Source organism: Pogona vitticeps, chromosome 10, assembly GCF_051106095.1.
Source record: "Pogona vitticeps strain Pit_001003342236 chromosome 10, PviZW2.1, whole genome shotgun sequence".
NCBI lineage: Eukaryota > Metazoa > Chordata > Lepidosauria > Squamata > Agamidae > Pogona > Pogona vitticeps.
Window position 1 is genome coordinate 23533753 of NC_135792.1, and position 12238 is coordinate 23545990.

The 12238-nt window shown below is 45.1% G+C and overlaps 1 protein-coding gene across 2 annotated transcripts in view; it reads right to left on the reverse strand.

The window, feature by feature from the left end:
• SLC12A4 (solute carrier family 12 member 4) overlaps positions 1-12238 on the reverse strand; it is a 54711-nt gene that overhangs the window by 24817 nt on the left and 17656 nt on the right. For both annotated transcript variants that reach the window (XM_020805749.3, XM_072980675.2), the window contains exons 2-4: positions 7784-7872; positions 3367-3498; positions 1099-1245 (exon numbers count right to left, since the gene is read on the reverse strand). In XM_020805749.3, the coding sequence (XP_020661408.2) occupies positions 1099-1245; positions 3367-3498; positions 7784-7872 (368 nt within the window). The remainder of the gene's footprint in view (positions 1-1098; positions 1246-3366; positions 3499-7783; positions 7873-12238) is intronic.

Sequence of the window (12238 nt, forward strand, 5' to 3'; positions counted from 1 at the left end):
GCTTGGCAGGGATGGGCTTTTCTAGCCAATGCGTGTGCCCAACACCCGCTACCCTTCATCATTCCCACCTCTTTGTCTATCTATTAGGGTGGACACCATGCTATTATTGTGTCCAGCCTTCCTCTACAGACGTCCATGAAAGACCAGCCTTATCTCTACAACTAGCTTCAACTTTGCTGGAAATAGGACAGAAAGGGAGGAGAGAAAAAACACACTACTTTAAACCGGAGTTGGACATAAGATACATGACAATTAACTGCTAGATCTCGTAGAAGGTGGTTTGTTGGGCAAGGACTTCTAACTCCTGATTGTTTAACAAGAACGACAACACAAAGATGTTCTGACCACTAAGTGAGACTGAGTAAGTGGAGAAAGTTTTGGGGCAAACCAGGAGCATATCTGCTTGTGATACTAGCACTAGAACATATCCCTGGACTCAGCTGATGCTCAGAGACACCCTTCTTCCTTTGTTCTCAGCATTCAGTGTTTCGGGCCACTTTCTCTGCAGCCATGATTTTTCTCATGAAAGACCTCAGGGTTCTAATTAAGGCACACACAGAGACTCAGAAAGGCTGTAAGGTAAAGGTTCCCCTTGACATTTAGTACAGTCATGTCTGACTCTAGGGCGCGGGGCTCATCCCCATCCCCAAGCTGTAGAGCCAGCGTTTGTCCATAGACAGTTTCCGTGGTCACATGGCCAGTGCGACTAGACACGGAACGCTGTGACCTTCCCACTGAGGTGGTCCCTATTTATCGACTCGCATTTTTACATGCTTTCAAACTGCTAGGTCGGCAGGAGCTGGGACAAGCAACGGGAGCTCACTCCATCACGTGGATTCGATCTTACGACGGCTGGTCTTCCGACCTTGCAGCACAGAGGCTTCTGTGGTTTAACCCGCAGCACCACCACGTAGCTCTGCCCAGTTTAGCAGCCCTCCCAAGGCTACAAACACGGGCAGAATGAATCACCAGCTATTTCCTTTTTATCTCAGGATACAAGAATCCTCGCATGGCTGAGGCAAGAGATCTTATGAAGCAACAAGGGGGACCGGAAAGCATCGCACGGAGAGGCGAGGTGCAGCGGAGGGAGGTACTCACGCAGCAGCAGCAAATTAAGACGATGAGGAAGGACTGCAAAACCCCCGCCGTTCCGACCATCCACGTCAGCCGAAGGAAGAGGATGACCCCAAAAATATTCTGCATGCACGGCAGATATACCCCCATCAGGGTGCCCATGTTGGGTGACTGGAAAAGAGCAGAGGGGGCATCAAAACCAGAGCCATCCATGAATCAAAACTATATTTTTACAGGCAGTCTGAAGTAGTGGTTAAAAGTCTCAAAATAGGACCACAGAGACACCAGGGTTCAAATAACTGTTCGGCCACAATATTTAAGAGGAGGGCTTTGGTCTACACTGTCAGTAGTGTGGAAAAGACCACTGTGTTTAACCCGATTAGATATGTTTAAAAGGTGGGGAGACACAAACACACCTTCTCTCTCTCACACACACACATACACAAACACACACACAATCCAGTTTTGTGTAGTGGGTAGCATGACAGACTAAGGACTCAGAAGTCAAGATGAGCAATTTCTGCCAGTTCATTGATTGGCTAAACAGGGGTTTGGCGCTTCAAAGCCCCCACCTTCACTGCCCCGCCTCCTCTAGGCCTGGCCCCTGAGTGGGCGCCTGCCAGGGGAGGCCGGGCTCTGAAGTACCAAACACCTGTTTGGCCAATAAACGATCTGGTGCATGCCCATCTCTACTCAGGAGACCAGGGTCCAAATCTCCGCTGGCCATGGAGACTCAATGGGAGTTGGCAATGCCACACACACACACACTTAAAACCACTAAAAACAAAAGTCCCATTTGTAAACGGAGCCAATGGTGTGCCATTCCTCTTCTTCCCTCAGGTACTGTTGTGAGGCCAAAGACTGGGAAGGGGAGGAGGAGGCAGCCACATATATAGACGGGAGCTTCCTTGGCCAAGGGCTGGAAATCAATGGGACTTGCCAACCAGCCAACAAATAAGTAAACAGCAATCGGCACAGATCACGGCCCTGGGCAGCAATTCTTATTTCTGGATGCTAAGCTGCCCTTCCCCCGCCCCCGAATCTGGTGAGTATGTGCCTCAGTTTCTCTGAACCATTTTGCCTCCAGTTTTTAAAGCGGAGGATGATGACAGGAATGGTCTGTTGAGGTGGAAAAGACAGACATAGCAGAGAAGCCAATTGCGCTACGGTCAGGAACGCCTCTTGTTTACCGATGTGGAGAACGATTCATGATTAGCAGGCTCTCCAACAAAGCCCAAGGGGGACAAAATTGACTAAAACCTCCGTCGAAATCCCTCCCACGCAGAACAGGGGCCGTTCACGCCAAACCGCAGCAGGATCAATATCCCCCCATGCTTTGAAATTAAAACGTATTGAGCTTTCTTCGTAGCAACACAACCCAAAGAGGCTCTTATTCCATGATGTGTGCAGAGGCGAAACATGAGCACAAACCGTATCTAGATTCCTGGCCTCTCGCTTCAGCATTTCAGGCCTCGCCAAACCTGCTCCATCGGTTTGGGGCACAGGATTCACTGAGAATTTGCAAAAAGCTCCATTTGTTTCTCTCTCTCTCTCTCTCTCTCTTTCTCTGTGAAATCTGTTATTTGTACAGCCTGTCTTAGAACAGAGAATAACTTCTTTTGTGGGGGGTGGGTGAGCAGAAGTGATTGACGACCTATAATTCCCAGCCCACCAGAAACCAAAGCTGCATAAAATAGCAAATCAGACACCCTCTGTGTCTTTGGGAGCACCACCTGCCATTTGGAGGAGATACTTTTGAAGTGTCAGGAGCATAGCCCTCAAAGGTCTTGGAGAGGAGCACAAAGAGACGTCAGAACCAGCCAATTCAACAACCATGAATCTCATCTGGCCGTTATTTATCTACGTTAATTGTTCCAAGGAAGGTTGTTTGGGTCTGACAAGGTGCAAAAGGGGCCCCCTGCATCATCAGTAGGAGGAAATCACTTTTACCGATGAAATCCCTCCATTTTCAAGGTGTTCAAGACAAAACACTTTTTCCTAGCCTAACAGTCAGTGTTCTAAAAGCCAATAACAAAAGTTCTGGGATTCCTTAAAGTTTTACTCCAATGCCAGCTTTTATGGATGCCCAATCCATCCGCTTTTTTTGTAGAAGAAATCAGCTCCATGGATACACATTTGCTAGTTTAAAAGGATGCCACAGTTTGCTTTTTCTTTTTGCTGTTACTGAAACACTCTTAACATTGTTACTTCTCTGGAGGCATCTGCAATACTTAAGATTTCCCCCCGTCTTTTCTGAAAACGTTAAGCCGTCCACGGAAAGAAGCTACATACTTTTGACACTTTCTTCCTTGAGCCTTCTGCATTTTCCGCTTCCTCGTGTTCTTTGGCCCCCTGAGTGAGATTGGTGTAGCTGACCAGCTTGCCAAGCAGAGACGAGACCTTTGGTCGAATGTCCAGCTCTTCCTGCAATGAAGACAAATACGTTCACGACAGTGGTGATGATGATAAGCAGGAGATAACGTAATATTTGGTGCACTCGTAGACACACTTTCTATATTAGTAGCTCCATACACTAACTCAGGGAGCTGGGTATCCGAGGTTGGGAGTTAAATTCCCCAACATGCGTCCCAGGAGAAGAGCCAGCCGGGGTGGCCTTGGGCAAGCTGCAGAGTCCACAGGCACCCCTGGAAAAAGAGAATGGTAAACTACTTTTTAAAAAATTAACAATTTAAGGTAAGAGGTACAGAAGGTAAAGGAGGATCCGAGGGAAGAAAAAAGGAGGGGGAGAACACAAAATGTACTAACATCCAATCTATTCATGTTGCAATATCAACTCGACTTTCCGCTTTTCTTCTGTTTGATTGCCCTCCATGTTTTAACTTACATTTACATCCTAGTTTTAATCTATGTTATTCAAGTACTATCTGGTGACTCAAGCCATTTATATAATAAATCCCATCGTTCAGTTGCCTTTTGCATTGGACAGTCTTTCAACACTTCTGATAAGATATCTATTCCTGACACAGTTGTCTCCCTCTGCCCAGGTGGAAAGGCTATTCCTAGGCACAGAAGAAAGGGCTCAGGAAAGAAATTTCGCCGAGGAGCTTCTCACGAATCAGGAGGAAGGCCACCAAACATCCACTGCTCTGGTTTGCCAACTTGTCCAGACAACTGCCACAAAACAGAAAGAGGCCAACGAAAATGCCAACCGTGGTGGGAAGGCAGGAGCGAAGTGGCACATTCCTCACAGCGGCCCGCACATTTCTAAAGGAGCAAACATACTGAGGTAAAAGCCAAACTCTACAACTATGACCAACCCAAAAGAGAACAGGTTACCCTTTGTGGCTCTTGTTGTGGTCAGATCTAATAAAAGTCAGCTGTAGATTTTTGGCTTTTACACCTCATGGCTTTTTTTTCCCCTGGGATCCCAATCTTTTTTTAAAAAATATTGTTATTATTTTGTAATATGCTTGGAAGAAACCAAAGGGAAACCCGCTGGGCCCACGGCAAGAGAATCAAAAGGCCATCGCTATGGAAACTGTTTGCACAAGACACAAAAGTCTCGCTCAGATGCTGAAAGGCAGTGGCTAGCTAGCATCCATCATTAACCCCCCTCCCCAAATAAAAACACCTCACTTTGGCATCAAATCAAAACCTGTTTCTGTGGAGATACAGAACTGCTTCGGAACCTGGGTAACAGCGCCGGTTGCTTGGTCTCACATTACGCCGTCAGCCACCCAAATGGATTTGGGAAGGTCTTAAAATCTGGTATAAAAATATTTTCAAAACCTCCAATTGAATAAAATATCTCAGGTCATTTAGGTCTCTGGCTGCAGAGAGGTTGAGAATTCGATTCCTCACTGGGCCTCCCAGATTTGATGATTCATAAAGTCCCTTCCAGCTCGGGCATTCTAAGATGAGGATGATTTAAGGTGCAGCAACCATCCGGAGACCTTCCATCTCATATCCACTTTCTTAGGTTTATATACAATACTTCATCCTCACCTTTCTACTGAGGAACAGTGCTCAAGGCAACTTACAATCAGGTTTAAAGACAAGCCAGAAACAAAACATACAATGGAACAATTAAAATGTCACTGTAAACAACATAAAACTCGGTAAATGTTCTTGATGGAAATGCCTTTAATGTCAGCCAATGATCTTTTCCCTATCTGTAAGTGCTTCTATTTTATCCAGGACTGCTGAGTTTAATCAATGAATCAAACGTCCAATTATATATGAAGACTCATTGATTTCAAGCTGGTGAGCATTGCATCCTTTAAAAAGGAGCCCTAGATTTATGGTAGATCAGTATACAAATCCAACAAGAAAATAATGCAATGGACTCAAACACAGGATGCCGAAACAAGACAATTACTGTTATGAAGTTCAAAACAGGTGCAATGCCTTAGCCAGGTCTTTTAAAGTTCAGGCCAAAACCCAGAACGGGCTCATTGCCCTGCTAACATCACAACCAGCAGCTCTTTTGCAGAAAAGGGGATGGCCAGGGACAGATCCATATTGCATGCCCAAACAGAAAAGATGTAGTAACTCAAGCCTCACAACAAGCTCACAACAAGTTTGTCCTTGTCCAACAACAACAATACAAAAAGCGTTAACCTGATGCTATGCTTCTGGGCAGGTGTCTACAGGCGGACTCAAAGGGTCTCCCCAAAAGTCTACTGCCTATGTCAAAAACACATGGAGTCTTGTAACACTGCTGTCAAATGCAATGACTGTATGGATGCATGCATGCATATATAGATGGGTGCATGCATGTAAAATATTTATACCATGCCTTTCTCCTCAAGAGGACCCAACATGGTTTGCAATATTAATACCAACAATAGAAGAACAGGAAAGAGGGTATAGAAATGTAAAAGTTCTGAAAATTTCCATTTTTTCCCCAGAAAAAAACCCCAGAAAATACTTTTTTTCCCAGGAAAATTTTTTTGAAATTTTCCACTGGAAAATTGAATTTTTCAGAAATTTTACATGTCTAAAGAACACCAGAATTCTGATAAGCTGTTTACACCCAAGTTTTATAAGAAAATATAAAACAAAACCACTTTTAAGTGTAGTTTTATTTCCTGGAACAAACTGGACCTTTTTGGAAATGTTCCATCCCTAAGAGGGGACCAACCATACAGCGGCAGTCAACCCCCACCCCCGACAGCCAGTTACTGAGAAAAAGTTTGAAGAGGCTGCAAGGTCAACAAGGACACTGGCAGCAATGGGGTGTTAGCATTTCAGGCAGGAGCCTTTCCCAGTCCTCTCTCTCTCTCTCTTCAGATCCCTGGCATTCCCTAGTGGTCTCCCATTCATGTCCTAACCAGTCCTGAGCCTGTGTCCAAAGTCAGACAAGATCTGTGGGTTGCAATGGGGTACCACGACCTGCACTGTTGTCTGCTTTGCAAAAGGCACATGGAAGTGTGGACATCTCCACCAATAGACCATTTTGCCCGTTCTCGTTGGCAGCTGCTTCTGGACACTGTATAGAGGGTTTAGTCTCTCCTATTCCCTCCTACTTGAGCCTTTTCACCAAAGCTTGGGGTAGGTGGGTGGGGTGGTTCAACCTGGGACCTTCTCCATGCAATGGAGATGCTCTCCACCAAACACGGACCCTCTTCGGCATAATGTTCTCCAAGAGATTGAAGAAACAATGGTGGTTCAGCCCTCTCCCATATCAAAGTTCTTGGTCTTCCTTCCCTGCCCCTCAATAATCACTGCACTGCTAAGACACAAACCTGTGAAGACCCATCTCCCCAGAATCCATTAGTAGACATAGGTGTCCTTTATGCCCAGGTTGCTGTCTTCTCTTGTGCTGAGCTAAGAAAGGCCAGTGATTCTACTCTGTGATGCAATGCCCAAGGTTCTGAGTGGGGCGGGACGGACACACACACACACACACACACACATCACCCTAGAGATGTACAGAGACTACAACTCCCAGAATTCCCCAGACAGCATGGCAAATGACTCTTGTTGGATTTCTGCCATCAACATACACTCCCCCAGGAACAGCCTCTTGATAGACCTGTCTTAGTTTAGTTTACAGCCACCGAAAAGATGAAAAGGACCACGCTAAGGGATTATTGGTGCCCAGGAGGGCAGCAATACATTGTGCTGATAGCAGGATTCAGATTTCCATAAGCCAACTCAAAAAAGAGGGGTACCCCAAACAAACAAACAAACAAACTGTAACTATGAAACTGGACTTTAGATCAGCACCGAATTTGACACTGATGTAGCAGAAAGTCAGCTCTTCCTCTGTGTCAAATCTGGGGATGTTTGGGCAAAAGGTTTTCGAGTTAGGATTTCTTTTTAAGTTACACTGCCTAGAAGAGGCTATTCTGTAGACCATCAAGACCGCCGCCATTGGTGTTGTCAATATTCAGGCTGCCCTTTGCTAGATAAGGTTTAGCATCCCTTTTCCTGCTGGCAATGTGGGCATGATATTATGCAGCAATATTGGGCCATTTCCTGGCTTTCTGAATCGTGGCTACAGAAGCACAATATCCCGCATTCACAAACCAGAGGTTTTTTGAAGAATTGGATAGATCTTATAAGGTGTGCATAGAAAGACCCAAATCACAAGCCTGGGAAAAAAATGCAGACCCTCACGGTCAGTCTGAGGAGACAATCCCAAATTAGAACGGACCAGTTGTTGCTTGACAGATGTTCCACCCCACAAGCCTAAAAAGTTACTTATAAAACCAACTGAAGACAACAATGACTTTTTCCTTACCTCAAATAAGGCCAAATTCCTGTCATAATAGTCTCCTTTAAGGTCAGAGTTGTTGAGGAAAGGACTGCTTTCTTTATGGTTGCCATGGCCTGCAGGGAAAAGAGAAGGCGACACATGTACATCATTTCAGGAAAACATCTCAGAACTGCAATAGAAGGAAAGGATATTAGTGGCTTCATTTCATCATTTTTGACCCATCTCCAACTGACAATTTTTAAAAGTTATGGCTTTCAAATGTTTCTTACTTCTCAGTTTGTCTCCCATCGCTCTGCACACACACACACAAACAACAGACGCACAATGGAACAGTCTACGCTTCTGGCCCCAATGTAGACTCGCTGCTCAGGTGCTGGGTTCGGAAGGCCTGGGGTCAAGGGGAATTTCAGCTATTTCCCTATAGGGACAAACGGTGGCTCTCAAAACACAGGTGTGTTCCAACTCCCATCATTTGCAACAATGTGCCATGTTAGCTGGGGCTGATGGGACCTGGAGTCTGCCAACTGGGGTTTAAAATGGGATGGACCCATTTCAATGCATTGAAAATAATCTGGACTGGCTACAGGTTTCTCACGCTAGCCCTATGCAACCTGGTATATTTGTTAACAGAACTTTTAATTGGAAGAACAAAGCTTGCCTGCTTAAAACCATAAGGTCATCATAATATTTCAAGAGCGACACAAAACGTGCATGGCATTGACACAACATATTTATACATAAATGTAGGATGACACAGCTTCCTTCCTTTCTTAAGACTTTTGATGCTTGGCGTGTGTTTTCCTTCACTACCAAAGCAAATTTTGCTACATGACAGGTAGTAGTTACATCCCTACCTACAAAGCTGAGCCAAAGGGAATCTATCACAACAGGAATCGGAGAATGCCAGCAAGCACAGAATTTGATATTCTAGAGTGGTTTGCTTGAAGGAACGAAGAAAGACCTTTTACCTACTGTATTTTGGGATGGCTTTAGAGGGTTTTCCCCCACCAGAAATCTCTCAGAGAAAAGTAGAACAGGAAAAGCAGAGGGAAGGGGAGGGACAAAGGCATCTGGGATAAGAAGACCATACGACTATTAAAGGAACAAAACAAGTGGATTTTGGAAATCAAACACAAACATTTTCTTCCTTTTCTAGGAAATCTTTCTAAATTTGTCTCTCAACTCCTTCCCAAGGCCGTGATCACCAACGAGGAAGATCGTCCTGTATAAAATCTGTTAAGGCAACATTCAAGATGCCCACATGAAAATCAGTCTACTATGAACAAGAAAGAAGACACAAACACAGACACACACACAAGCCTTGCAACACATTAAAGACTTAAGAAATTTAACACCCAATCATTACCATCTGTGTTTACTCAGAAATACATCTCACTGTTTTCTGCAGCATTTCTTCCCTTCCAAAGATGTTAAGAGGGTGGCTTTATTGCATCATTTGCTTTGACAGCATGGGTAGGGAAGCTGATGGCTTTCCAAATGTTTTGGGTTTCAGTTTCAAAAAGCCCCACCCAACATGGCCAATGAGCTGTGGAAGCAGTCGGCTAAAAAGAGACTCAAAGCTTCCTTCTTCCTGTTCTATGGTCTCTAGAGGCTAAAGCCATCCATCACAAGACACAAGTTCTCCTTCTTAGCACAGCTTCCCCAGAGATTTTTCTCCCTGCCTGGAGACTGGGGAAAACACAGCAGCTCTTTGACACATCGGTGTGTGAGACCTGACAATATTAGTTAGCCAATAGGATGTACCAAGATATGGCTTGTATAACACTACAAGCAGGAGCCCATCGAGTTCATTTGATTTGACTGTGGTGCTGTGTCTTTTTAGATTGTAGATTTGAGGGCAGTAACTGACAGCAGCCATGAAATTAAAAGACGCCTGCTTCTTGGGAGGAAAGCGATGACAAACCTAGACAGCATCTTAAAAAGCAGAGACATCACCTTGCCAACAAAGGTCCGTATAGTCAAAGCTCTGGTTTTTCCAGTAGCGATGTATGGGAGCGAGAGCTGGACCATAAAGAAGGCTGGCCGGCAAAAAATTGATGCTTTTGAATTGTGGTGCTGGAGGAGACTCTTGAGAGTTCCCTGGACTGCAAGGAGAACAAATCTATCCATTTCGAAAGAACTCAACCCTGAGTGCTCACTGGAAGGATAGATCTTGAAGCTGAGGCTCCAATACTTTGGCCATCTCATGAGAAGAGAAGACTCCCTGGAAAAGACCCTGATGTTGGGAAAGTGTGAAGGCAAGAGGAAAAGGGGACGACAGAGGATGAGATGGTTGGACAGTGTCATCAAAGCGACCAGCATGAATTTGACCCAACTCCGGGAGGCAGTGGGAGACAGGAGGGCCTGGCGTGCTTTGGTCCATAGGGTCATGAAGAGTCAGGCACAACTAAATAACAACAACTGGCTCATCCCCACTGATTTGTCAGCCGCTCTGAGCATAGAATCCTGATGGAACGAGGGCATGTTAAGGAGCTGTCTCTGTGTAGTTTAGTGTTACTGCTCATGCACAGTGCATGGATGGGGAGTGGCAGAATGGTTACTGAGAGTGTCCCTTTCCTCACTCACTGGCACTTATAGTATCAATACCTCAGTCTGAGACATTAGTAGGAGAATGAATAAAAATATTTACTTACAGTTCATTAGAAAACTAACAAACATGACTGCTTTCAGCAACAGACTTTAGAGAGGGAAAAAGCACTGAGCAAAGAGATGGGGCTCTTTGAATTCAGAGGCAGGAGAGGACTATCGGTTAGTGTTGGATAGACTGACAGTCAGCCCAGCCCAGAAAAGACCCTCCCAGTCACACCTTCTCCAGGCAGCATGCAAGTCAGCTGAGTGAGGCTTTTAAAAAGGCCAGTAGACACCGTTCTATAAGAGTCATTAAAACAACAACACAGTATTCCAAAGCGAATACGTAAGGGCTAAAATCCTGTTGTGCTGCCATACACAGCGTGGAAGGGATGGTCACTCCCAAATTGGCCTCCTCAGCCACACTAGATGCTGTTCCAAGACCTCCATACAGAGCACGTTACCATCGTCTCTCGAGACTGAAGGATACCTGCTATGCCATGTCAAAGGAGGAGCTTTCAGAAGTGAATTGCCTCGAGTTCAGAAATTTCTGTAGACATTATCTGCTGAATATTGTGTGACTCAGCACACAACCGGTAATGTTTACGGAGACCGCTTCTCTGGAGGCAAGACATCTCCAAAACATACACCTTTTGTATAGTAGCACAACAGGATTTTAGCCATTTATTAAATGAACAAAGCAGAAAGGGGAATGTGAAGGAGGAAGGGGGAAGGGGGAAAGTTCAACGCACATCTTTTTTGGCAAGTGCAGTCCACGTTCCAAACCAGAGATGCCCCTTGCCCCTAAACGGATGCTCAGAAATGTGTGCTACCGGTGCCCATTGGCTGGTTTTGGAGTCACAAATGCCAGGCTCAGGGCATGGGAGAAAACCCGCTCCCTTCCCTCTGAACAAGAGACTCTTTGAAAGGAGTGCACAGCGCTGGCCTTGTATCGGCAAATGGCAGACAGGTGGGACGGCTGGATTCAGCGCAACCCTCCAAGCCACCGGTGGCGAAATCCTTGTTTTCCTATACTCTAGAAAACATCCAGTGTAGCCCTGTGCCAATCAATTCATCCTTGCTGGGCTATTTGTATGGCCACTCACCAAACAAACAACTTTAATTGATGGCCGCCCGCTCAGACAATTTTCATTGCCTATAATTTTGCCCTTTCGATTCCGCCTGATTATAGTCGCTCGCCCACCCACTAGAATCCACCTAGAGAGCACATTTCTAAGAAGAAAGCTAGCATCACGTCTGCGGTGGCTAAATCAACATTTCTGGCTGCACTCCACAGATACTTATACCAAATGTAACTCGTTAATAGTTAAGGCAGCACACATTTCTTTGTTGCTTGAGAGAAAACCCTTCTATTTCGACAAAGACTTTTCATCACCATTCGTATATTGAATCCGTTTACCTATGCTAAGATGTTCTTGTCACCTCCCAAAACCAGCTGATTAATGATTGCTATCAAGAAAACAATCCAATCTAAGATAAGAAATCCCTGTCACCTTCCATGGACAGCTAGTTAATGGCCACTGTCATGAAGCTCATTTACATTCCTACACATTCAAGTGTGTGTCTCAGTATCTACTACTCAAGGCAATATCCTACTGAAGTGGGTTGAAGTCCATGAAGATCTATTTCCCAGTAAATCAGCTTAGTTTTTTAAGGTGCCATTAGACTGCTTGTTCAAATGTGTGCCAAGTGGGAACCAATTCCCATCATCTAAGTAAATTTCCACGGCTGAGCCAGGATTCAAACTCGGGTCTCCTGAGTCCTAGCCCCTTAATCTACCCACTACACTAGGTATCCCTCCTTTGTTTATTGAGTGTAGACCTATTAGAAAAAAGAAAGAGAAAGTTTTAAAAAGGGGCTCGAAGCCCC